The following is a 25,209-nucleotide window of genomic DNA, read 5'->3' as shown; positions in this document are numbered from 1 at the left end:
GGGGTAAGGATCCCGCGATCTGTTCAAAAGCTATCAACTGGCTGAAGTAGGAGCCTTGAAATGTTTGGCAATTGAGCTGACGTGATGGGTCTGGGGGTCGTACGTGATGAGGTCGATCATGATCGGGTACTACAAACCGTTAGAAGTACATGTCTTCTGGAAATAACTCGATGGGCCATCAAGGTATCTACTACTGCTATTTTAGGAACTCTTCAATTGCTACTGCGACTAATGATTATTAAATATTTGAGGGCATGACTAGTGTTCTTGGGGCTTAAGCCATTAGAAGCACATAAAAAGCGTAGCATTGTCTCTTTGTGCGGTTATCAAAGCTAAGCCACTTGGTCAACATTCTTTCTTTAAGCATATAAATTCTGAAGATGAAGACACTGACTTTATCTGAAAAGTATATGTTGATGTTGAGAACTATTTCAAATGTTTTAAAGAAGATATATTCAATTTAAAGAGTAAGTTAACTCGCGCCGAACATCCTCTGCGAGAATATCTCTAATAGCAGCTGGAAGTTTAAATTCATACTTATTTTACGCCGTCAATCGAAATATTCAAGATCATATTGAGAGACCGAAGTGGGATAAAGGTATCGATTTATTGGTCTAGATTCAACCAGTATATTCAAAATAGTGTTAATTAAGCTCACTATAAGTCTATTCATATAGATGACTGTACTGGCTCACTTACATATATTGTTTAGTCCGCCACCTTAAGCCAACTCTTCTAATGAAACCAACTTCGGAAAAATGTACTGTATCAGCCTACATGGCCCTTGTTGATGTTATAGTGAAGGTAATATCAGACTTGGAGGCAGTAAGATGAACGTATTTTTCAGATGATGGGCATATTACGTGGGCCTGATTAGCTCCCACTACATATGTATGTGGGCTGAATATCCATTGAATCAGAATTGTTCAGAATGTCGGATTAAAACGGGCGTGAGAAGACATACAGATTTGGTACGTGTTAGCTCCCCCTGTCCTGACGGTATATGTCATATTTTACTTCATAGTGAGTTTTCGATGGCAGGATACCATTCACCGCGTAGAGGCGATATTGCAAGCATCACTTTGCTTATATTGGTCCTGACCAAAAATCATGTCGGCCGAATAAGCTTGAAAGAGGGTACATAGTTAACTAGTTTAGGACTTATATCTTCAATAGTATAAACTTCCAAGGTTATGTTTCAGTCTATGTAGAAACATTAGATAGGAACTGTTCCATGTTAGGTAGCCTGCACATATTGATTCAGTCTCATTCCCGGATTGCTTGAAATAAGATCGAGTTGCTTACAAACGCAGCCAGAAAAACTGAGTAGGGTTCAAACTATATCGACATTCTCCATAAGTGATAACGTAAATGCAATGGTAGATATAAAATTTAATAAGAAATCCACCCATGGGATAATTATAGGAAAATGTCAAAATTGCCATTTTCTCCATTTAGCGTCCAATGAAGGCTGTGGGGCCGAAAGGCCGAGTAAAGACAATAACGGGTAGTAGTGATAACACTCGGCAAATCCTGGCTACCTGCAAGAACTACACGTACAACATAGTGTATGGCGGGTAATGTCCACCCCTAAGTCTCTAACCTAAGGCCGGTGGGGTTGAGGCAAAGAAACCCATGTAACCCGAATGCTCATCCACAGTTGATATTGCATCGACGCACGCCAAACAGCCTACGCCGTTGTGCCGCACGTGCATGCGCCAATCATGGCCGCTCTGCCGGGCGGAACAATGATCACGCCATCAAGAACGAAGCCGCGCTGGACAGGAACCCGCCAGATGAGGTTAAGGGGGGTCAATCCATGTATCTATGGAAACCCGGAGGGGATGTTATTAACCTCGTATCTCGCCAACTCCGATCTTACTTCTCCCGTCTCCTTTTCTCATCTCCAATTCAATTTGACCGATCTATCTATTCACAATGGCTGAAGCTCCTATGTAAGCTACTACTCCTCTATCTTTAAGATGCATACATAATACTGATCGTCTGTTAGCCTCCGTCTGGGCTCTACTGCCCCCCAACTTCAAGGCTCCTCACCACCCAGGGCGAGATCGACTTCCACGAGTTCATTGGTGACAAGTGGGCTATTCTCTTCTCCGGCACCCCGCGGATTTCACACCAGTGTCAGTGGTTTCCAGCCCTCTTGACCTCAGTGGAAGCCGTGTACTGACAATCAATAGCTGTACCACTGAGCTCGGCGCCTTCTCCAAGCTCGAGCCCGAGTTCACCCAGCGTGGTGTCAGTTGATTGGATTGCTGAGGTTCCAAGGATGACAACTTTTGAAGTATTGACTAACGCAGCTGTCTCTAGAGTGCCAACGCGCTTGATTCCCACGAAGAGTGGATCAAGGACATCAACGAAGTCGCCTTCGACTCAACTCAAATTCCCAATCATCGCCGATGCCGACCGCAAAATCGCTTTCCTCTTCACCAGATGATTGACCAGCAGGACCTGACCAACGTCGACAGCAAGGGCATTGCTTTCACCATCCGCCCCGTGTTCATCATCGACCCCTGCCAAGAAGATCCGCCTGATCATGTCCTACCCCCGCCTCCACTGGCCGTAACACAGCAGAGGTTCTCCGGGCTGTCGACTCTCCAGACCGCTGATAAGAGAGGTGTCACCACCCCGATCAACTGGCTGGTATGATCCCCATCCCTCCGCAACCATTGCCAAAGTATCTTACTGACTCGATCAAAGGTTGGCGATGACGTTATTGTGCCACCTACAGTTAGCACCGAGGATGCCAAGAAGAAGTTCGGCGAGATCCGTGAAGTGAAGCCGTGAGTTTCCTTGTCCAACTGCCAGTTCGAAAAGAGGATACTAATATCTCATAGTTACCTTCGCTTCACCACTCTCAAGGAGTAAACGAAGTCTTATGATATGATGCTGAATATGAGACGGGTTCATCTTGGGACAGAATTTCCTCCCAATATTAATGAAACCAACTTACGCTATCCCTTTTAATTATGCACCTTTGTAGGAATTTGCTGAGAGATTACGTGGGATCTCCCTGTTTGCCCTCAGATTGTTTAGTCGTAGGTCCTCAGATAGTTCCTTCTCTTTTCAATGTATTGCGATATTTCCAGACTGTCTATCCTAGTAGTTCTAAATCCATCTCTGACTTCCTTGGATAGCACTATATCATGGAGCGTCCGTAGTATATGAGTGCTCAGGGACACGTTTGGGCAATTTGTAATTATTCACTCAAAGTAATGTATAAGTCAAAGTCCTAATTGAATCAAATTAATTGAGATTCAGTCGCATTCAAGGGATTTATAGATATTGAAGAGGGGTCCCCTGCAACGGAGGCAACGGAGGCAGCAGGGGTACTGACAGTCCTGCCTGCGAAACACGATGAGAGCAAAGTCGGCCCTGGGAGTAGTAGGGTGCTAGAGAGGAGAACACCATGGGATGACTACTAGAAGAGAAGGTGGAAGGTATCATCCCCACTATAATAACAATGGTTGCTGTTGGAAATTCTCTTCTCCAAGCGCCCGGAAAAAGCCGAACAGTTGATGAAAAGGAGTTCGCGTCGATCGGGGTAGTGTAAGCCCAATGACACAGTGCAACAAGGCATATGCAAGCACAGAGGCCAAGTCGCGAGGTCCAAATATTGGAATAATCATGACGTTCTGCAATGCAGAACATTCAGCGATTAAACTGAATAGAACAGATACTACACTTGATCTAAGCCAGAGGCAAAGAGAGCTGAAGAAGAAAGAAAAGAAGAAGAAGTTCTGGGGGCAGGGCCACCTTCTTATAGGTATCCTGAGGGCGGTCGGTTTATGCCACTATTCACAAATGAGACAAACAACGACATATGCTCGCTTAATTTAATATGTAAATGGTATTTGAGGCTGGGCATGTGATATGCAGTACTTCGTAGAGCACATAGACTTCTCCACTAGCAGTCACAGAGAGTAATACAAGGAGCGAATAAAGTGACTGGGTGAAGGATTCACTGACTTGAATAGTATGCAATACCTGGTTTATAGTTTCGATATTCTCTAGGGACATTTCTTAGTGGTTGCTATAAATATGATCATTATTGTCATTCCTCAATCACAGATATTAACGTTTTTCAAGCCACGTGCCGCCCAGTTCGAAATAAACCGGTTGATATCATCATACCTGGAATGGTGCGGATGACCTGACAAACATCACCCAAGTCTTCATCTGTATTTTCATCTATGTCTTCTAGATCGATCAATTCAATCCGAGGCCCGAAGCCTTGGGCGAGAATAGATTCGTCGCCCGATTCCTCATATTTGTTAGAGGTTTACTTCCATCAGGCTTCATTGTTGATATTGATGCTTCAGAGCACGCGGGTGCCATCGTGGAGCACTATAACCAGCACTCAACTGTTTCTCGATATTCTATCAAATCTAGCTAAATTGTGAGGACAATGGATGGGACTTATGAGAAAGGGGGAAGAGTAAACTTGGAGGGACAAAGCCAATATACAAAGAGGCGCACATCAGCGCTCTTACACAACATGGCGTGAATGTAAGTTAGTACATCTTCTTCTTCCACGCCTCTCCCTCCGAGCAGATGCAGCTTCATTTTTGGTGTCAAGTCCAAATCGGCAAGTTCGTCACCTCTTGTTCCCCTTCTCCTCTGTTCTCTCCTTGTATGTCCGGAGTCAGAAGGATAAAAGGTATAAGATAAGATCATGATAAATGGTGTAGAAAGGGACCTATGGGAAAGTATCACAAAGCATAGAGTATTGGAGATTTATTCAGAGCAAAGATTGATTCCCCTAGTAAATGCATGAGTTAAGAGCATTGCGTTCCTTGAAGGGATTGCTATAGTTAGGGGTAGTTATGGGGAGACACAAAAGCGGTAAACATTTTTTGTGCCGATTTCAACCTCGACGGCTGACACTTCGGCCAGGACTGTGCGCTCATCTAAGATACGATCGGCGTTAGTCTGTCTGCCTAGTTTTTATCCATCAATTTCCTCGTTCTGAAGCCAGCCTGGAGCCAAAGTTGCGGCGTCGCGGGGAACCACCCCCTTTTTCGACTCCCCACAACGACCATTTCGAGCCGTACCACACCTACGATCAGCGCCGGGAAAATTGTCCCAGAAAGACGCATTCGAGAGAAAAACGCCTCATCGCATGCGAGCGATATTGGGAGAACTGAAACAGGGGGTCAACGGCTACCCACACGATTGTCTCCGTTGAAAAGCGGACAGGAAACCCGCCCACCATGATGTCGCGAAGTCAGTCGAGTCTGGGGTATATGGGGGATACAGGGCGAGAGGATTCTGCGCCGGGGGCCTCTCCGTCCTTGAACCAGCATCCTTCCTCTGGTCCTATCAACCTCTCTGGTCTGGTGTGCAACGTGCGGCGAACGACCGGCAAGGAACCCCGTCCGCTCGTCGGTGCCACTACGACTATACTGGGGGATAAGCTATACGTCTTCGGAGGCCGGATCCTCCTCACGCAGCCGTCCCCAACTCACCTCCAACCTTTATGAGTTGGACTTGATTCGACGACATTGGACGAAAGTTGAGCCCGCTGGAGATGTTCCACCGCCGCGATACTTCCACAGTGTGTGTGCTTTGGGGGACAACAAGTTGGTTTGTTATGGAGGCATGTCACCTGCGCCTACGCTAAAAGACCATGAGAACCCGGCGGAGCCGCAATCGCAGTCACAATCGGAAGTCGTGGTTATGTCGGATATTCACATCTTCGATGTACCAACGCGGGCATGGACCCGTGTTGCTGCCCATGAATCTCCTCAGGGGCGCTACGCACACTGTGCCACGATACTGCCGTCGAGCGCTTGCTTCACATCTGCCAGTGCACCTCTATCCGCCATTCACAATAACCCTGAATCCTCCTCTCATCAAGGTACACTTGGTGTGGATATTGATGGCTTTGGGGGTGCGGAGATGGTGGTGGTCGGAGGACAGGACAGTTCTAATCACTACATCGAACAAATCAGTGTTTTCAACCTGCGCAGTCTCAAATGGACCAACACGAGCCCCTTGGGAAGGAGCTGCGGTGCTTATCGCAGTGTCGTAGCTCCTCTAGTGGGAATGAATGTGTCCGAAATTGGATCCTCAGCTCCAGACCGTGATCAACACGAGCCGATTCAAGATAGCACTGAATCTCCAGGTTGCCCTATGCTGATATACTCCAATTACAATTTCCTTGATGTCAAGCTGGAGTTGCAGGTGCGCCTGCCGGACGGACGCCTTGTCGAACGACCAATGCAGAGCCAAGCGTCCCCGCCGGGACTGCGTTTCCCAAACGGTGGCATTATCAACGGCCACTTTGTTGTCAGTGGTACATACCTGACTTCATCGAAGCAAGAATATGCGCTGTGGGCTCTCGACCTGAAAACATTGACTTGGGGCCGTATTGATGCTGGAGGATCGGTGTTTGGGCAGGGTAGTTGGAATCGGGGAGTGCTTTGGCCTCGCCGTAATTCTTTTGTGATTCTTGGACACCGGAAGCGCAGCCTTGTCGATGATTACAACCACCGACGAATCAACTTCTCGCACGTCTGTCTGGTCGAACTAGAGGCATTTGGACTCTACAACAATGCTTGCCGCACTTCTCCAACATCGGGATATAAGTCTTACAGCTCCTCTTCTGTTCCGGCATCCTTGCAAAAGAAGCTAGTGCAGTTGACATCGGGTGGGCGGCCATTGTCTGCCGCATCCGATGAGCTAGGCAAGCTCGCGCAATCTTTGCCAGAGATGGCCGACATGGAATTGCAGGCTATAGGGGGAGAATGTATCTCCGTCAACTCTCGCATATTAACTCGGCGCTGGGGTCCGTACTTTATCCAACTTCTTCGCGAGTCGTCGGACGGAGGTATTGCAGACATCGCATCTCTTCGTCCGTCCCTGACACACCCGAGCCGCAACTCGAGCATCACTATCACCCCTTCGATAGGCTCCGATGCAACAACTCTTGTCAATCAGTCTGTACCTTCGAAGTCTCTGCTTGAGAATCTTGAAGTTCCATCTGCTCACAGCCTTGCCCCGACCTCCCGACCGCGTGTGCTGTATCTCCCCCATACCATTTTGACTCTTCAAGTGCTGGTTCAGTACCTCTACACCTCAGCTCTCCCAGCCGTAGGCACCTCGCTTTGCACACCACAAATTCTCTGCTCGCTTCTACAGCTTGCACGCCCATACCAAATTGACGGACTCCTAGAGGCCACCGTCGAAAGACTCCATCAGATTCTTGACGGGCGCAACGCCGCGGCTGTATTCAACGCAGCTGCCATGGCCGCCGGCGGTGGTCGCGGTACTGGATTCAATGGTGGACCAGGGGGTACACTTGAGGCTTTAAATGGAGCCTACACCGGCCACAACGGCACTGCGCCCACAATGGGCGAACACAGCGACTCCCAACACGGTGCACTCACATCAGGCTCGTCCGACACAGAGCATGGCGGTGCCTCCGCATCAGTAGCGAGCAGCATAGGCGCTCTCAGCAGCTTTGCTCGAGGTATTCCATCTCTCCGCATTGATACCAGTGTCTCCCTGCATTCGCGCCAACGCAGATCCCGCCGCGACCGCGAGGATTCTATTAGCAATCCAAGCACAGCGACATCCGCGTCCAGCGCTAGTTTCAGCCAGTCCGACTCCGAATGGGTTAGTGGCGATGAAAGCCGCTCGCAGTCCCGCTCTACCCATCACCACCGTGACGTAGACGCCGAGCTGCGCCGCCCCCAACGTGAGCTCTGGACCGGTGATCTAAGCAGTGTCATCGGCCTTCAGAAGCGCGGCTTGCGTGGTCTCATGGAGGGCCGTCGCATGCGTGAGCGTACTTCGAAGCCCGCTAGCGCTAGCGGTAACTCGATATCTATGCCGCCGTCGGCTGGCTCGGGGGATCAACAGGTTCCTTTCCAAGGCGTTGCCAGTTGATGGTTCCTAGAGCTAAGGGCTGTGACGTCTATACGATCTCTTTCCCCCCACCTTATCCTTCTGTCACTTCGTTTCTTAGATGATCTCTTCCATCTCTTCCAGATACCTTATTTGGATTATATATACTTCTTCTTCTTGCTTTTCACCCCAGCAGGCTGGCAATGTGGGGAGGATTTAGGGCAGAATTTCCAAAGTTGGGAATCATGCATCTGGATGTTGTACCTTTCTTCTGTTTATGTTATTTCGGCTGGGTAGGTTGTTCTCGCCTATCCATAGCCATGGATATATTTTGAGACTCCGGGCGTTGGATTTTACAATGAATGCATTAAACCGGATTTGTCTCCCCCTCAAGAGACTGCTCTAGATAGAGATGAGAGAAGACAGATTGTTTCAGGGCTTCTTATGTACAGTTGTAAAGCCTTTCAAATGCCATTCTATTTTGGATCGTACAGAGAGTCCCGCTTCCAGAAGAATTAAAAACAAAAAGAAGCAGATTAATCCTTCTGTTTCTGATCTTCCCGACTTTTAGGACTCTTGCCAAGATAGACTAAAGGAAATAAGTTAGTGTATATGCAATAAAAAGAATGTTAAGATTGCCTGGGCATTAAAGTACTCACGTCGCTCATAAAGAATCCATGATGTATATATTACAATCGGTAGTCCGACAATAGTCGTTGTCCATCTAAAGACGATTAGATTTCTCATTGTTGCCATGTAATATTCGCCAACCAAGCAAACAAAAACATAGAAGTAGAGCCGAAGACAGAAGATGATGGCACTTACCTCCGTGCAGCAGTCTTGTACTCCTTTGTCTTCCGGATATCATCCACCCCTTAGGGAGCCGCGAAGCAGCGGGTTGTTGAATTGGACGTGGAGGCCGGGTTTTGGGATCCACGGATCGGTATCTTTGCTGGTCTTTGAGGGATGACATTATTCTTGGCTTTTGTTAGACAAATCTGATCATAGAAGAAATTGCTGGGACGTGCTTACATGGTTTGCTTGGTGTGTTGGAGGATGTGAATTCTGTGAGGGAAGATTCGGGGAGGTGTTGGCGCCTGAGGCATTACTATAAGCTTGTCTACAATAGGAAGACGAAGTTGACTGTACTTCAACCACTGATTATAGATATTGTAAACTACATTTTAATTAAGACTAAAGCACATCTTCAAAGTCCTAAAAGAATAACCCGATGACTTCTTAATTTTAGGTTTCTGTCGATTGATAGATACGATAATCACAAGCTTCACATCGCCCTTTGAGTTTGTAAGCCACCACCACCATGCATCTGCCTTCAACTTTCGATATGTCTCAGAGACTCCAACTTCGACCCCAACGGTCGGCCATTTTGCATTGCGACCTGGAACAGGTTGCGTAAGGGCCCACGAATCGTCTGCCTGCTTTGAAGAAGACACACCTCGGACGCGTTTGGACCCTACCGGATGGATCGACTGCGCTAGGCTCATATCGTGTACCACATTTTGTACTTCAAAAAGTAGGCCGCGTGAGGCGGTCTCATAGGCTCCAGTCAAGATGGGGTGCTGTGGTAGGGTGATTTAGCGGCGGAGGCAGCGATGGATGTCGGTTCTGCGCCCTCTGATCAAACCCTTCTGCCATGGCTGATGTGATATCCGCGTAGTGTTGCGGCGAGACATTTCGAAGTAGTAGTATTTGATCACCCTGAAGGGAAGTTCCTTCTGTTCTTTTATGATCCTCCGGATAGCACTGGCCTCTGACCTGATGGCTTCATATGTGTCATCGGGTAGTGCCCGGAAGAACTCGATGTCGGTGGAGTCTGAGTCTGAGCCATCGGACATAGTGGTCAATATGAGCTTTTCGAAATGGTATCGACGACATTTCTGGCGTCCGAAACTATATAGTCTGAGTACGTTTTGGATAAGGTGTGGAGTAATGAGTCATCCTTACCTTATCCCGGGGTCGATCGATGAAAGTTGGAGGTAGCTAGAGAGCGAGAAAAGCGAAAGAAGAGATGGGAGAGGAGAAGAAAGAAGAAAGAGAGGTCAGATGAGATGAGGGAGGTGCCTAGGTGACAGATCCTGCCTTATGTGCGAATGAACGCACAAAGTAAATCAGGCAAAAGTAAGCAGAAAGTCGACCCGTGTGACATGTCAGATTCTACCTTTTACGAGGACCACGAGGGCAAAAAGAGTAGGAAATGAAGCAATACTAATGGCAAGGACAAAGACAACTAAAAAATCTCATAATTCACCATGAACTCCATGGTATGCCCCGCGATGCTAATCATACATGCTTGAAAACGCCCGCTGGTAATCAATCATACAAAAAGGTCGATAGCGAAAAAACAAGAAAACGAAGAGTGATAATCATCGCCCGGCATCAGCCGGGCAGAATGCCTCATCATTTTGCCCTCACAGGGGCCTCACATGCCCCGGCGGCGGCGGCGCTTGTTGGTCGGTGCGGAGGACGGCGCACGCGAACGCGGGGGGCGGGGGAGGAAAGGGACTGCGTGGCGGGGCCTTTCTTGGAAGCAGATGCTCGAACCCCGGAGGCCTCAGTCTTGGGCGCCGGCTTCAAGGTCAACCGGAGTCGCTGCACCTTAGGTTTATCGCCCTCGATGGCAGCGGGGGCGACGGCGGCAGCCGGGCCCGAAGACTGGACCTCAGTCGCAGTGTTAAGGGAAGAGGTGGGAGACAGGAGAGTGGGAGCAGGAGCGGTCTGGCGGCGGCGCCGCTGTGACTTGCGTGCGCCGGTCTCGGGGGTAGTAGCAGCAGGAACGGCTGCGGCAGGCTCATCGGCGGCCGCGGTTTGACGGCGCTTTCGGGTACGAGGCTTCTTAGTCGCAGGGGTTGGCACAGGGACCCGAGCCAGAGCCCTAGCCTTTTCCTCCTCCACATTTTCAGTGACGAATGGGGCCACCGCATCAGATGGGAGGTTACGGTCTCCCAGGAGTGGTGCGAAGCTGTGAGTGGCATCGGCCTCGGCCTGCTGGCTGGTTCTGGCGCGCACTGGTGGAAAAGGGAGACCCTCGTAGCCGTAAGTATGGGACGGGTAATATGGATGGCAATTCTCGGGGAGCAAAGCAACCTCTTCACCACTGGAATTAACGTAGCCAGTTTGAATCCAGCCATCGCTACCAACCTTGGTGTCAGACTGCTTCTTGTAGCTCAGGATGCTTGAGCCGTCGGTGACTGCGGTGGTAGGAGTGGGAGGAGTAGGAGGAGTGGGGGGTTGGGTGGGGTGGGAGAAGAAGAAGCGATCACAGGCGCTGGGAGGTCTTGGTCGATCATATCTACATCGACATCGACATCACTCGGCGTGGCTTTGGCGGGCATGTCGACGCCATATTTTTCTTCATCTTGGCGACGGAAGTATTCACTTCGTTGTTGCTCCAAGAATACAGGGATATTCAAAGGGGGAGTAAAGTCAGGGCTGAAGGACTTAATTGTCAAGTCATACAGTCTCTGGCCAGCCGCCTTCACGTTAACATCGAAACCGATCAAGACAGCATTTTTTCGCATGTTCAAGTTGGTCATTCTCTTTGACCTTCTTGTTCTTCTCATTGGCTGCTTCGAAACATTGTCCTTCGCAACCTTTGCAACCTTGGTAGCCACAGGAGTAGCAGGAGTAGCAGGGGCAGGAGTTTCGACGGTCGGGGCGGACACTGTCATGTTCTTGCGGCGAGGCTTCTTCTTAGTTGATTCAAAAGATTCAATGGCCCTGATGGTGGGCTTGCGAACCCGGGATGAGTTCCGCATATCGGAGGCACTGGTAGGGCTGGAGGGACCATCGGCTGTTCCTTCGGATTCAAAGCTGCCCATGTACTGGTCAAATGTCCAGCTGGCGCTACCATTACTCTCTGGAAAGTCAATATCTGATACTTCTTTCTGGGGTGTTTCAAGTGCAGCTGTTCTTCTTGTCCGTCGACTACTTGAGCTGGTGGCCGGGGCTTCTAGGGCTGGAGGATAAACAGTTGAGAGGCGTGACGGACGAGACTGGAACGCCCGCCGACGCGAGGATGGTGTTTCGGGACTCGTTCCACGTGAACTTGAATTTGAAGCAGGTGGATTACTTGTAACAGGTGGATTCGGAGTGTAGAAAAGAATGTTGCTAGAACTGTCTTTGGGACTGGCGGATGTGTTCAACGTTTTGGCGGGTTGTATGCTCTCATTTGTACTTTTTGACGGACGAGGTACGCGGGGCGAGCGCCGGGAAGGTGACAATGTAGGCGCCTTATTGATGCGCGCAGGCATTGACTTACGCTGGCCCTTCTTTGGAGGCATCGTGAATTAAAGCTAAATGGCCCGCAATTTGTCAGTATAATCTATCCATGCGAATAGAACGGGCAGTAAATAGAGTGAATGAACTGTATAAGTGGAAGCCTAGCCCATACCTCCAATACCAGGCAACTAGGGCGTGGATAACATTATAGGGGGGTCATCAGGTGAAGGGCAGGGTCGACGTCAGAAGACCGCAGTGCACGGAAGGGGAGAAGTTGGGAATTAGGGCCCGACATATAGGCGCAGAACTCACGAAATCAGAGGTACCACCATCCGCAGTTGTTTTCTAGGGTGTTCATAAACAAGCTTGTAAGGACTAGGCGGACGTTAGAATTGTATTTGTGCGAGATAAGGCGAAATAAAGTGATGGAAGATGCTGAGGTCGACAGAAAAGAAATTAGGGCTATGGTTGATCGGCGCTTATCGGCTTCACTTGTCCGCCTTATTCTGCAACTCCTCTATCCTCCACCATCTCCCCGAGCTCTCTACAGCTGTTTTCTGTTAGTTTCTGTTTTATTTTCTGTTATTTCTTTCACAATGCATCTGTGGCAGGCCACCGTCCCATTCTGCCTATTGGCTGCAGCTGCCCTACCTGGCGCTGCCGCCACAGCTTGGGGCTTTACTGATGCCACCGTGGCCGTTCAATCAAAAGGTGCTGGTGTCAATGGAGGTTTCAAGGAAAAGTATGTATTTTGTCTCAAGTAGAAGGTACATGAAACTAATCAATGTGTTCAAACTAGACTTACTGCATCCAAGCCGCTCTCCAAGCCCGTCTCCCTTCTCGGTGCCGATACCTTACGCGTCACCTTGACAACCCAGGAAGACAGCTCTCCAAAGCGACCAGACCAGGCTTTCCTTTTGCTCAAAGATGCTCAAACTGGATTGGATATCTCCTACCCTTTCAATGTCAAGGATAATGGCAAGTCAAGAGTCGAATTGGTATGCAACCCCGAAAAGACTTTCCGCGGCGCAGCTAACACATGCCCTCCAGACCCAGAAAGACCTGCCGATTCAATTCCTCTCTCTGTCCGGCCCAGTTGATGCGCATGTTGTCATTGGCGGGTTTGGAAGCTCCGATGCCTACGATAGCTCTGTGTTCAAGTTGTCGATCGATCGTAACCCCGGAGAGGCCGTGCCGACCGTTGAAACCGAGCGATATGGCAAGAAGCCCGAGATCCACCATATCTTCAAGGATTCTGCGTCTAGCCCGCCAATTGTCATAACCTTGGCATTTGTCGCCATGGTCGGCGCTGCTTTCCCCGCTCTTGCTGGCTTGGTAAGTCCATCTCATTTTTGCGCCAAGGCCGTTGCTTATAGATTGTCTCTAGTGGCTCTTCCTCGGCGCCAACGTCAACCACCTACCCTCCGCGTTCAAGTCTGCCCCTCTCTCGCATGCTGTCTTCCTCGGATCATTGATCTCATTTGAGGGAATCTTCTTCCTCTACTATACCTCGTGGAACTTGTTCAAGGTCCTTCCCGCGATGGCTGTTGTTGGTGTGGTCGCATTTGTTAGTGGCAGCCGCGCGCTAGGTGAAGTGCAGGGCCGGCGTCTTGCTGGTCTCCGGTAAAATTCCGGAACATACATGAATTTATCTACCGTGGTCCTGTTTATCCTCTCACGGCGCTGCCAAACTGTCGTGTGGTCCTAGGTTCCGGTGGTATGTATCTTAGCTGCAGTGATACCCAGTATGTTTTCGCAAAACACATAACAGGGTTTCCACTGGAATTTCACAAAAGTCTCGCCGATCTTCAAATGTGATCATCTCCCAATTGTTTGTAATACGGGTTGGGTTGGAATCTCCAGATAAGTAGCTGCGCTAACATGTGCTGCCCGCCAACGCCCTTCAACATTTGGTTTGACATTTCTAGACATATCGGACGAGTATGTGTTGCTCTACCTAGGGATCTCGCTAGATACCTATCTCATACTCCTAAGGAAGCTGTTTGTTGACTGTATTTTTGACGTCACAAGACAGGACAGATAGACCGCTTCCTTTACCGCCTGCCTAGGACGGTATATATAGTTATGCAATCCTGCCTCAGAGATCAGGCCATTGATCTCAACAGGGGCTTGTTCAATATCCTTGAGAATCTCTACCGTCTTTAGTTCTGCTTAACACTTTCCTAAATATTAACTTGTATGACTCATATACTCAGGTTTGTGAGAAGTCTTGCTTGACTGTTCTGCTGGCAAAATACCGACCCGAAGTCCAGGCCGTAATGCCAAGGCGACATCGGGAACCTCGACTCAAAGCTCCGCAAAAAGCTGCAACGCCTTATACCAACACTTCCGATCCACAGCCCATCATTCTCAATGGGTTCCGCTGCTTCAAAGCCCGCCAAATCAGCGGCTGGCGCAGCCTCACGGCGCCAATACCCCAAGCAGCCGGCTCCCCCGCCAAGAGGACCGCGCAAAGCTCCAAAAGAAACCAAAGCAGCGTCTGCACCTACGCCTTCTTCCGCGCCCAAGCCCAACGCTGGTCCCTTGCCTCCTCAAACACCTGCACCTTCCTCTCAGGGCCCAAAATACCACTCAAAGGAGAAAGCATCCGACGTGAAGTCTGATGGTACGTACACTCGCCAGCGATCTCTTCAAGTCTTCTACATGCAACAGATGCAAGGCCAGCAAGGAAAACAAACTAATGACCATTTAGCCATCGACATGGACGGCCGAGATCCCCACTTCGCTGCCTCCCTCCGGTCCATAGGCCCCGTCGATCCATCACCTACGTACTCAAACTCAAGCACTTTCAACCGAGGCTCAATGCAAACTGTCTTTCCACAAGCTTCCAACCCGGCACTACTGGTTGTCACTGCTCGACAACGTCTCACAGAGGCCGCGGATAAAGAAGCCGAACACTTCGGTCATGCGGGTCACCCGGGGAGATCGTTCCTGGATGCCGTGACTATTCAACAGGTGTTGACGATGCGGGATAAGCAGGGCAAGCGCCGTGGAGATATTGAACGGTTCCTTGGGTTGAAGAAGGGGGTCTTGGATCGGTTAGGGAAGGATGGGGTTGTCTCGCGTATTACATGATATTCGTCCACTACCCAGGTGAGCTCTTTGTTTTAGCGATTTTGGCTCCAAAATTCGGTCGGTGTCTTTGGTGCATTGGAATTATTCGTTGGCGTCATTCTTCCTGCATACTTTGTATATCACTCATCCCTACTCATGATAATATTAAATTCTTTAGTCAAACTTGTCATGGATTTCTTCTTCAGGGCTTTCAATTTTCAGCTCAAAAGACGGAGAGTTCGATAATTACAAAATGTTTGATGGACCCTCAGGACTAATGAGAAAGGGGGCTTCCACAACTGTCAGGATGATCTTCAGAGTGTTTGACCGATTATAATTGACTCCAAATCAACCAGTTACCGAAAACTGCTACATTGGACGCCAGTTTAAGGGAAGAATGGAATGCCAGGGTAACCATTGATTGAAATTCGAACTTGGCCACAGGTTCAAAGTACGGTAAGGTTAGGCCATAACCACTTGTCATTGGCCAGGTCAACCTTCTTAAGATGAGACTCTTCAAACTTCGACGGGAGGATGATCTCCTAGGGAAGGAGGCATTGCTGTTAGTCCGTTTTGGGAATGGAGTTGGCCATCAGCCGCTGTTGCCAATCGAAATCGCGCGAGTCTTCGCAATGCTATATATTCTAAAGAAGAGTGTGACTGCCAGCCAGCGTCCACTGCCAGGCGGTGCATACTAACAAGTTCGAACAAGTTCAAATTGGCTAACATATCGCAGGACGGGCTGTATAAAATCGTGAGAATACGCTGATCTCAGGCCCAGATTGCGGGGTCGCTTTGGCTCTGGATAGAGCTCTTGGCACTACCGATCTTGACGTCTGCACTTCGACAACCCCGAGTCACCAAGCTGACAAAACACAGAAAACTAACTAACTAGAACCTGAAGTTGTTGATTTCCAAGCTTTATCGTAGAAAAGTGGACCTCGGGTCGATACTTCGGCGCCGACTACCAATCATACAACAGAGAGACAAAATGACAGCCCTAGATTAAGTGGGATGCGATCTAAATCGCGCTCTATGCTATGACAGATAGTGATGAACTCCCCATACTTATAAGAGTGTTCCTTTCTCTTTATACGTACTTTCAAATCGATTGAACAGATTTGCCTCTCAGTCCTCTCAGTCCTCTCCTCTTGAAAGTTCCGGCTACAATGTATCTTCGCGCCGTCCACGCCGAGGGACAACTCGCCGTCCTCCAGCAATTCATCCGTGATAACCCACTCGGCATCCTAACAACGGCCATCAAATCCCCGATCTACTCGTTCATCCAATCAAGCCATGTCCCCTTCGTCCTCGATGTACCTCCCTCGGCCGAGGGCGATGACACAGCCCCGACCGGCATCCTGCGCGGCCACATGGCCAAACAGAACCCACAAGCAAAAGCCTTGATGGAAGCCCTCGCTGAGCAAAACGCAGCAGGGAATAACAAACTCGAGCTCACGGACGAGGTGCTGATTCTATTCAACGGCCCACACCACCACTACGTGACGCCCAAGTTCTACACAGCAACCAAACCGGCCTCTGGTAAGGTCGTCCCGACGTGGAACTACTCCGCCGTGCAGGCGTATGGCAAGATTATCGTGTACTGCAATTCCAAGGCAGACGAAACGGGCGCGTTTTTGCAGAAACAGATCCAGGATCTGTCGCGGCAGTCTGAAGAGGGCATTATGGGGTATACTGGGGGTGATAAGAAGACCGCATGGAATGTATCCGATGCGCCGGTCAATTATGTGGAGCTTTTGAAGAAGAATATTATTGGCATTGAGATTCGTGTCGAGCGACTGCAGGGAAAGTTTAAGATGAGTCAGGAGATGGGCGAAGGGGATCGGGAGGGGTTGTGCAAGGGTTTGAAGAGTTGGGGTCGGACGTTGGGAGGGGTATTGCTGATTGTGTTAGGGAGCGTGCTGCCTTGAAGGATCAGCAGAAGTTGGTATAATTGACTTAGGAAGAGATTATGTACTGTGGTTGCCGTTGCACGTGATGATCATGAGGAATGAGAAATATGCATAAATGATATAGAACCTTTCACGGAAATGTGTTCAATTCAAATCTCAGCTTTCAAGAATATGTACTTTGTAGACTAGCACGGTTTTGGTTCTTTAGGGTAAATATGTTTCACTTTTAGCTTTTAAATGTCTCTACCCACCAGGTCTTACTGGCTTTGCGTTATATTTACTTTGTAAGGTCGTGGGACCAGGTGTCGACACTAGAGTCAATACGATGTATGGAGTATGTACATATGTTGTACTTGGCTTCAGCAAGCCGAATGAGAAGATCACACATGTCAAGATCAACATCCGAGTCGTCATATTAAATATACAGGTCGTCCGCTGTAAGGCCGACCGCCAAGCATATTTAGACAAAGGTCCGTGCACAGTCTCCAACCATACCCCTGGATCATGGCCAAATACGTACACATCTCCGTACATATAAATACATATAAATGTACAGAGTAGATGTATTGCCGAGACAAAGTTCGATTGTTCTATCCGCGTACTATCCACAATTAGATCTCAGAGACACGGGATGATCATTTATAATAATAATCTAAAAGGGGGCAATGTAGGTGGGGGAAACGGGAAATCGGCGCAAATCTTGAGTTTTTCCCCGGATTTTATGCACAAGTGCCCAGGCAGACAGCCTTGAATGTTCCCCCTTTTCGCAGAACCTTGGGAAGTAACGTCCGAACCTTGGAACCGGCCAAGATTGGCATGACCTCGGGCTGTAGTGATCCATGGTTCGATGAAATTGGTATTTTACTGTACTGTACTGTATCATTTATTTTCGGTCTCACGAAAGCGAATCATTTAGGAATAGTGCGATGCAGGGTCCTCTCGGGTCTCCACTTGGGCAACTTAGGGACAATATGAGAGGTTGACCGGATGGGAAGAGTGGTTTCGGCGACGTAATGAAAAAAACACAGAATAAAAATAAAAAGAAGAGAAACCAAGCATTTGGAGTAAATTTGGAGCCGCTTAGTCTAGTCGCGTGCACAATTTCCCATCGCCTAATTGGCCTTATTCTGTTATTTCGTGATATCTAAGAATAACCCTTGGACCCTTTCCTTCCCTTTCCTCCCGGGACCACTCCTCTCTCTGTTCTCTCTTTCTTGCTGCCTAGTCTCTCGTTTGCCGTTTCGACATTCTTCGACTCTTCTTCTCCCCCTACGTTGCCAACTGCGCGATTCCACTGTACAAATGAAATGATTCCAACATGTCCATCTTCGCCCTCTTACCACCGTTGTCGCCCTTCCTTTTCTCCACACTCGTTGTGAGCGGTCTCGCCTCCAAGGCTTTACATATTGCGCTACATATTCGCTCCTTACCGTTCCTCTACTTCGTCCTCTATTCGCCCACCCTCATTCTACCAGATGTGTTTGTTATTATATTCGTGCGGGTCCTGTTACGCTTCCATGCGCCAGATGGTCGATGGCAATGGCTCTCGACTGGGTTGGGAGGGGCACTATCGTATGTTTATCCCGAATACCGAATACCGAAATGGAGGACAGGGGAAAATTTGCGCAACACAGGCTAACACGAATAATAGCTTGATCACATGGGGTGCTTCCTCCATCCAGTTCGGATTCTTTATGCAGACCGGTGCCGAGGTCGCCTGGGCAGCTGGTGGTAGCTTCCTGAGCGATCCGGCGGCCATGAAAATTCTCCTCAGCGGTATCTCTACTGTATCCGCTGCGGCCACCGTCCTCGGACTCATTGCGTGGTTGCTTCATTCGCATTTGTACAACATCACCGGTCTTGGCTTGCAGGCAATCCGAGACCTGTCCATACGGGGATTCAAAGCGCGTTATACATTGATTTCCGCCCCTAGCAAATCCTGCATGACCTCGATAGACCTCCGGTCATTCCGTCGCATTATTCCCGCAGTCGCAATCTGTGTATCGCTTATTTTCTTGGAACTAACTCGACCCGCTATACCGTATGACCATCTATCCGGAGCTCTGCCCCTGACACTGCTCGATGCTTTCCAGAAAAAGACGGCAACGGTGGAGGGATGTCGCGAGCCTGCCATGCCATTCCCTCTCGCGGCTGATAATGGGGTCTCTCGTCCTCAGTTCCAACCGGACTCGACCTTTGTGGAACAATGGTCACGAGCCCCATGGCTCCCCGAGAACCCACCCCAAGGATTCAGCCGCTGGGATCTTAGCCCGAGCGAGCGCGCAGTGAAGGACAATCATTATTCTTTTGTTTGCACCGGTGATGAGGGCGCATTCTACGACCCCAAGAATGACCCGCTGATGGTCACAAATCTGGGCGGTGAAATTTATGAGCCCCTGCAAAAGGCCTTCAAAGAGCACTCAGTTGAGGTCAACCATATAGTGCTGTTAACGCTCGAAAGTGGCCGCAAGGAGCTGTTCCCCACACAACAGGGCACACCCTTGTTCGATGGTCTTCTGGCGTCTCATAAGAAGCAGAAAGTCAACGAGGCAATCGATCGTCTAGTCAACATGACCCTAGTCGCTCAACAGTTGACTGGCGAGTACGCAACCGATAGCAAGGGAAACAAGGTCGACATGAGCCATTCTCCGTGGAAGACCCCGCCACAAGAAGGTATGGGTGGACTTAATGTGCGTGGTGCCGTGACGGGTAGCTCCTTGACCTTCAAGAGTGTTTTGGGAAGTCATTGTGGTGTGAACCCTTTGCCAGTGGACCTTCTAGAGGAGTCTCTGCTCGAAATTTATCAGCCGTGCTTGCCACAGATTTTCGATCTGTTCAATCAAGGCAAGTCGCAACCCGAGAAGCGCTTGCAGAACTCTTCTTCTGAAACCAAATCCGCGGCTCTCAAAAACCCCTGGAAGTCTGTATTCATGCAGTCAATCACCGATGACTATGACCGTCAGGACATCCTGAACAACAACATGGGCTTCAAGCACAAGGTCGTTAAGAGCAATCTGCTTTCTCCTCACTCGAAACACAAAGCTCAGGGCAAAGAGATTAACTACTTCGGATTTGCGGAGACTGAGCTCCGACCCTACGTGTTAGACCTCTTCGAGGAGGCCGCAAACAACAAGACCCGCATGTTCCTTTCACACGTCACCAGCACAACCCACCACCCCCTGGAGTACACCAGACGACTTCGAGAAAGAACCATACATGAGCGACCAGGGAAGCATCAACCATGACCTGATGAACAACTATCTGAATTCCGCCCGGTTCGTCGACTTATGGCTCGGCGATATAATGACTATGCTTGACCAAACTGGCATTGCCAACGAGACTCTAGTCGTCGTCGTCGGAGACCATGGCCAAGCCTTCGGCGAAGATAATAAGGACATGACCGGCACGTATGAGAATGGCCACATTAGCAACTTCCGCGTACCCTTGGTTTTCCACCACCCGCACATGCCTCGAGTGGATATCACCGCCAACGCAACCGCCCTTTCCATTGTCCCTACCATCCTGGATCTTCTCGTCCAGTCCAATTCCCTGGACGAGCGCGACTCCGACATCGCCTCTGCTCTCCTCCCAGAGTATCAAGGCCAGTCCCTCATCCGTCCTTTCCTCTCTTCCATAGAGGAACCACCCAACCGCCGTGACCATCACCATCCTCCACCACATGAGCACCCAGAACACGAGCGAGTAGACACCCAGGTCGAAGCCCGTTCCCACCCAGAGAGCCCAGCCAAGCGCTCCGTTTGGAACATGGGCCTGATCAACGCTGGTGGCTCTATGCTGTCCATCATGGCAGCCGATGTTCCCTACCGTCTAATCCTTCCCTTGAAGGATGGCTTCGAGTACACATTCACTCACCTCAGCGAAGACCCCGGTGAGAACCACCCCTCTAAGGCGTGGACTCTCGCGGCCCTCATCAAAGAGGTTAAGCCTAAGTTTGGCCAAGAGTCCGCTGATTGGCTCAATGATGCTGAGCAGGTTGGCAAGTGGTGGGTGAGCGAACAAAAACGTATTTGGGGTTACCGTGAAGCCTAGCTCCCCGAAAACACCAAAAGCAAATCAAAAAGCAAAAATCAACCGGATTTTGTTGATTGTTATGGTCCATTCGCATTGCATTTCTTCCCTTTTTCTTCTGGTTTCCCGTCCCTTTTGCATCTCATGATATCTCCCACATTTGTCTTGGAACCGGCGTTCACATGGAGTTGTTTTCTCACGTATGAATGCGTGTATGCTTGAGCTCCCTCATTTTCTTGAAGATATTTCTCCTACTATGGCTAGACAGCCCTTTATTTCATTCTTCTCATGTGAATCTGCATAGGATGGGATTACACTTTCATGTTTTCCATCTTCTTTTGTATCCCTTGATGTTACTCAAAACTGGATTGTACTTGTATGGAAGCCGAAAGAGAACAAAAAAATGCACATAGCACCGAAGGATCCTTCGGTATTTTGGGGTGACATCTGCATTTTGTTAAGATTGACCAGGTATTTCCCCTGATATGTATAATCCAGTCCATTCGACTTCATTTTAGCTTCCCTGGAACGGTGTTGTAACTTTGGGAATATAAGACTAGGTCGGTTATTGGTACGACTAGATCTGATGTCCTAATTTGCTTTCCCCACTTGATTATGATCATCGCGATCTACCCTTGCACGGGATGCAGATGCTTATCCTTAACCTGAACTTAACCTACGGATCGACAGGCCCCGCTTGATCCACTGAGTTTCTCTCGGTTACAATGTTCGCATGGCATTGTACGGGGGAGCCTTGGCGGTATTTGGCTTCATTGATCCTGGAATGCTAAGGTTAAGCTTTATTTTCAATTTAGTCTTTCCAAGGTTCAAATGTTGTTAATCTGACTGTGTACCATACATCTCAGTACCTAAATCCCATCCCCTCATGTATACATGATCATGGGCTCAACAAGTGATATAGAATTTTTAATGAGAAACCCCTATATACTGATTCCGAAAGACGGCTGTCTAGAGCAAGAATATAAAAATGAACGAAGAGGGGAAAAGAGAAATGCAGTGAGTGCAACATAATGCTACACAGATCATTTTACAATACTACGTCCATAGGGAGTAGATAGGTACAAAATACCTTGGCCATGTCAAGGCTCATTCATAGTCGCGCAAGACAAAATAATAGGGTCCGGCGGCAACGGAGGAATCCCGAACTGATGAGATATTTTCCCCTTCTCAGCTAACCACTTTTTCACCGACAACATTGATTGACCCGTGCATATCCCACGCACACTTCATGTGGGATGCGAGACCTCCGAGCCACTCGGGGCGGGCCCGGGAAGTGCACGACAGGGGGGAAGAAGACCTAGACCAGATTCCGACAAACAAACGGCCCCTGGATCCGTACAAACAAGCCATAATCGGACACGCGGCCGAACCTTGGAAGTATGCAGAGTGCACACCGATATGGTAGAGGCTAAATCTAGGAATTTTTCTAGTAGTATAGATAGTATCACGAGAGCAGAAGAAAAAGTGGAAACCTCGGAATCTCCCTATTGAGTAAGGAGCTGGGAATGAAGATTCTGATGATCACAAGGTGTGCTGTCCTTGGCTTGTATTAGTGCAGGTTTATGGCAAGATAAGCTATGGTCTGAGTAGCAGCACAAAGTCTGGACTCGGACTTCAATGTTCGAGTCCTAATTTTGTTGTAGTTCTGTACTTCCTCGAGAATCCGGAAATAGCTACTCGGTTTGGACAACATTTTACTTTGCTTTTCACTGATGATTAATGTATCCTAGTATAAATCCGAGATCTTATATTTCGAATTTTTACATTTTAGAAAAAATATATTTGGACGTTAATATAGGAATTGACCAATGAATTTCTCTTCGTCCGGGCCGTCACCTTGAGCCGGGGCGATCGGACAGGAACCGATATCACAGGCCAGAAGTACTAATTTGATTGGCAGGGACTCTCGTTGATCTGCAAAGAACCACCTGACTCCGGATAGTACATACTTGGAGTCGTGGAAGATTTCTAGAAGACCCGGCTAGAGGCTCGGCAATTTGTGTACGATGTACTCCGTACGTGTAGCTCTGTCAAGGGGTAGGTCATCTGGATTGATTTCTCTTCCAAAAACATAAAGAAAAAGAATGTTGAGAGTCAAAAAGGAGAGTGGCGTTGGGGTTCCCGGGTTCCCAGACGGGTTTCCTAAACGAGAAATCCGGCCTTAGGTTCCGAACTGCCACACTATCGTCGAGAAACCAACTATCGTGAGTTTTAGCATGCCTGGTGACTGGTTTCCCGGCCTGTTAGATGAGCTATTTCTGAATTTAACGTATTTATCCCCTCGATAATACTGGAACGTAAGTATGATGCAGAACACAAGAGAGTCAAATTTTCCAAGTACTATGTACTACATATGTTGTAGATAATTATTGTATGTCTTAATCCTATTTGTAGGCTGTGCATGCCTCCCCACAGCCGTTTAGCCTGCATTCCAGTAAGTCTGAACTCAATCCGCTCTGCAGTACCCTTGGTCCAAATCTGGATTTCCTTTTTGGGATATCCTTTAGTTTCTTTCTGTTCACGAGACACCTCGAGTCGCTTTAGTCCGGTTTTTCCTGGCCTTTCCGGTCAAAAAGATATGTATTTAAACGGAGTCGATTCTGTCCACTGGAACATCTTCATTATTCTTCATCTGCACACGAAACAATCAGTCTAATAATTTTTGACGCCTTCGTTAATATACTTTCTAACTACCCTCACCTAATATCTCATCGCAATGTCTGTCTCAATCGAAACCACTACAGTTCCCACTGCACCTATTACCGCCCAGCCCGTCCTGCTGGGCCAGAAATCCAGAATGCCCGAGTTCAGTCTCGCTGGGAAGGTGGTGTTGGTCTCAGGTGCTGCCCGTGGTCTAGGATTGACCCAGACAGAGGCACTCCTGGAAGCCGGAGCGAAGGTATACGCACTCGACCGTCTGGGGGAGCCGGTAAGTATCTACGTCCCTCGCTTCTATGGCAGCACTAAACTAACAACCACTCAATCAACAGGCCCCAGAGTTTGAGCAGATCCAACAGCGCGCAGAGGAGCTTGGCACCGAGTTGCACTACCGTCGTATCGACGTGCGTGACACAGAACTTCTCAACAGTGTCATCGAGACCATCGCCAATGAAGAGGGCCGTATGGATGGTCTCATTGCAGCAGCGGGCATTCAGCAGGAGACCCCAGCGCTCGAATACTCAGCCAAGGACAGCAACACCATGTTCGAGGTCAATGTCACGGGGGTATTCATGACCGCCCAGGCTGTGGCTAAGCAAATGATTCGCTTTGGAAACGGAGGTAGTATCGCTATGATCGCCTCTATGAGCGGCACTATTGCCAATCGCGTACGTTCCCACTCCCCTCTCAGACTTTCTTTCTTTCTCTCTATGGAACATTTCCCCGCTTCATGTCACATTCCGTTCTTCTGGCTGGCCTCGATGATCTAACATATTTTCCCTACAGGGTCTTATTTGCCCCGCATATAACGCTAGCAAGGCTGCTGTCCTTCAACTCGCCCGCAACCTCGCTGCCGAATGGGGCACCTACAACATCCGCGTGAACACCATCTCCCCTGGCTACATTGTCACCGCTATGGTTGAGAAGCTCTTTCTCGAGTTTCCCGAACGTCGCGACCAGTGGCCCAAGGAGAACATGCTTGCCCGTCTTTCCCGACCGGAAGAGTACCGTGGTGCCGCTGTCTTCTTAATTAGCGATGCTAGCAGCTTCATGACTGGAAGTGACCTGCGAATGGATGGTGGCCACGCCGCATGGTAGATTTTATGGCTGAGATTCAATTTTGCCTTTTCAATCACTGCGCGTGACTATTTTCTTTTTGTCTCATTGCATGGCGTCCTGCGTCTTTTTCTTTCGGGTCATTGGCGGAAATAGCGCGCATGGGCTTTCATTGGTAATTTGGCTTTGATCATTGCCTTTTCTTGGATAGCCTTAATCCGCTTTGGAGATTTGAATCCTATGATGGCTTTAGACACAAGTCGATCGCCCGAATAATAACAGTTATAATTGTTTTAACAGTTCATCCTCGTTCTAAGGTTTAGCTGCATGTCAATCTTTACCCACTTGA

The 25,209-nt window shown here is 48.9% G+C and overlaps 10 protein-coding genes across 10 annotated transcripts; 8 read left to right on the top strand and 2 right to left on the bottom strand.

Moving 5' to 3' along the window:
* Nucleotides 1–1,938: 1,938 nt before the first annotated feature.
* N7518_001120 (uncharacterized protein) lies at nt 1,939–2,886 on the top strand (the record flags this gene model as incomplete). The annotated part of the gene is made up of 6 exons (XM_057182048.1): nt 1,939–1,955; nt 2,047–2,148; nt 2,199–2,256; nt 2,329–2,661; nt 2,719–2,801; nt 2,856–2,886. The coding sequence occupies 6 exons, from the start codon at nt 1,939–1,941 to the stop codon at nt 2,884–2,886; spliced, it is 624 nt and encodes a 207-aa protein (XP_057047398.1).
* Nucleotides 2,887–5,234: 2,348 nt separating this feature from the next.
* Nucleotides 5,235–7,911, top strand: N7518_001119 (uncharacterized protein; the record flags this gene model as incomplete). The annotated part of the gene is given in 2 exon segments (XM_057182047.1): nt 5,235–5,441; nt 5,452–7,911. 2 exon segments carry the CDS (start codon nt 5,235–5,237, stop codon nt 7,909–7,911), a joined length of 2,667 nt encoding a protein of 888 aa, XP_057047397.1.
* Nucleotides 7,912–8,405: 494 nt separating this feature from the next.
* On the bottom strand, nt 8,406–9,725 carry N7518_001118 (uncharacterized protein; the record flags this gene model as incomplete). Its single annotated transcript, XM_057182046.1, has 5 exons — nt 8,406–8,458; nt 8,529–8,593; nt 8,902–9,046; nt 9,098–9,364; nt 9,515–9,725. The coding sequence occupies 5 exons, from the start codon at nt 9,723–9,725 to the stop codon at nt 8,406–8,408; spliced, it is 741 nt and encodes a 246-aa protein (XP_057047396.1).
* A 562-nt stretch (nt 9,726–10,287) lies between these two features.
* Nucleotides 10,288–12,170, bottom strand: N7518_001117 (uncharacterized protein; the record flags this gene model as incomplete). The annotated part of the gene is given in 2 exon segments (XM_057182045.1): nt 10,288–11,062; nt 11,080–12,170. 2 exon segments carry the CDS (start codon nt 12,168–12,170, stop codon nt 10,288–10,290), a joined length of 1,866 nt encoding a protein of 621 aa, XP_057047395.1.
* Nucleotides 12,171–12,704: 534 nt separating this feature from the next.
* On the top strand, nt 12,705–13,735 carry N7518_001116 (uncharacterized protein; the record flags this gene model as incomplete). The annotated part of the gene is made up of 4 exons (XM_057182044.1): nt 12,705–12,850; nt 12,908–13,106; nt 13,159–13,443; nt 13,496–13,735. 4 exons carry the CDS (start codon nt 12,705–12,707, stop codon nt 13,733–13,735), a joined length of 870 nt encoding a protein of 289 aa, XP_057047394.1.
* A 746-nt stretch (nt 13,736–14,481) lies between these two features.
* Nucleotides 14,482–15,204, top strand: N7518_001115 (uncharacterized protein; the record flags this gene model as incomplete). Its single annotated transcript, XM_057182043.1, has 1 exon — nt 14,482–15,204. The coding sequence occupies one exon, from the start codon at nt 14,482–14,484 to the stop codon at nt 15,202–15,204; it is 723 nt and encodes a 240-aa protein (XP_057047393.1).
* Nucleotides 15,205–15,689: 485 nt separating this feature from the next.
* Nucleotides 15,690–15,933, top strand: N7518_001114 (uncharacterized protein; the record flags this gene model as incomplete). The annotated part of the gene is made up of 2 exons (XM_057182042.1): nt 15,690–15,870; nt 15,920–15,933. 2 exons carry the CDS (start codon nt 15,690–15,692, stop codon nt 15,931–15,933), a joined length of 195 nt encoding a protein of 64 aa, XP_057047392.1.
* A 419-nt stretch (nt 15,934–16,352) lies between these two features.
* Nucleotides 16,353–17,137, top strand: N7518_001113 (FMN-binding negative transcriptional regulator; the record flags this gene model as incomplete). The annotated part of the gene is made up of 2 exons (XM_057182041.1): nt 16,353–17,038; nt 17,098–17,137. The coding sequence occupies 2 exons, from the start codon at nt 16,353–16,355 to the stop codon at nt 17,135–17,137; spliced, it is 726 nt and encodes a 241-aa protein (XP_057047391.1).
* A 1,277-nt stretch (nt 17,138–18,414) lies between these two features.
* N7518_001112 (uncharacterized protein) lies at nt 18,415–21,146 on the top strand (the record flags this gene model as incomplete). Its single annotated transcript, XM_057182040.1, has 3 exons — nt 18,415–18,668; nt 18,748–20,238; nt 20,282–21,146. The coding sequence occupies 3 exons, from the start codon at nt 18,415–18,417 to the stop codon at nt 21,144–21,146; spliced, it is 2,610 nt and encodes an 869-aa protein (XP_057047390.1).
* Nucleotides 21,147–23,862: 2,716 nt separating this feature from the next.
* Nucleotides 23,863–24,902, top strand: N7518_001111 (uncharacterized protein; the record flags this gene model as incomplete). Its single annotated transcript, XM_057182039.1, has 3 exons — nt 23,863–24,075; nt 24,137–24,472; nt 24,591–24,902. The coding sequence occupies 3 exons, from the start codon at nt 23,863–23,865 to the stop codon at nt 24,900–24,902; spliced, it is 861 nt and encodes a 286-aa protein (XP_057047389.1).
* Between the last annotated feature and the right edge of the window lie 307 nt (nt 24,903–25,209).

The sequence above is a fragment of the Penicillium psychrosexuale genome (genome assembly GCF_028828465.1).
Source record: "Penicillium psychrosexuale strain IBT 29551 chromosome Unknown utg000001l, whole genome shotgun sequence".
Taxonomy (NCBI): Eukaryota; Fungi; Ascomycota; class Eurotiomycetes; order Eurotiales; family Aspergillaceae; genus Penicillium; species Penicillium psychrosexuale.
Note: the sequence above shows the minus strand (reverse complement) of the source record. Positions and strands in the feature narration are given on the sequence as shown.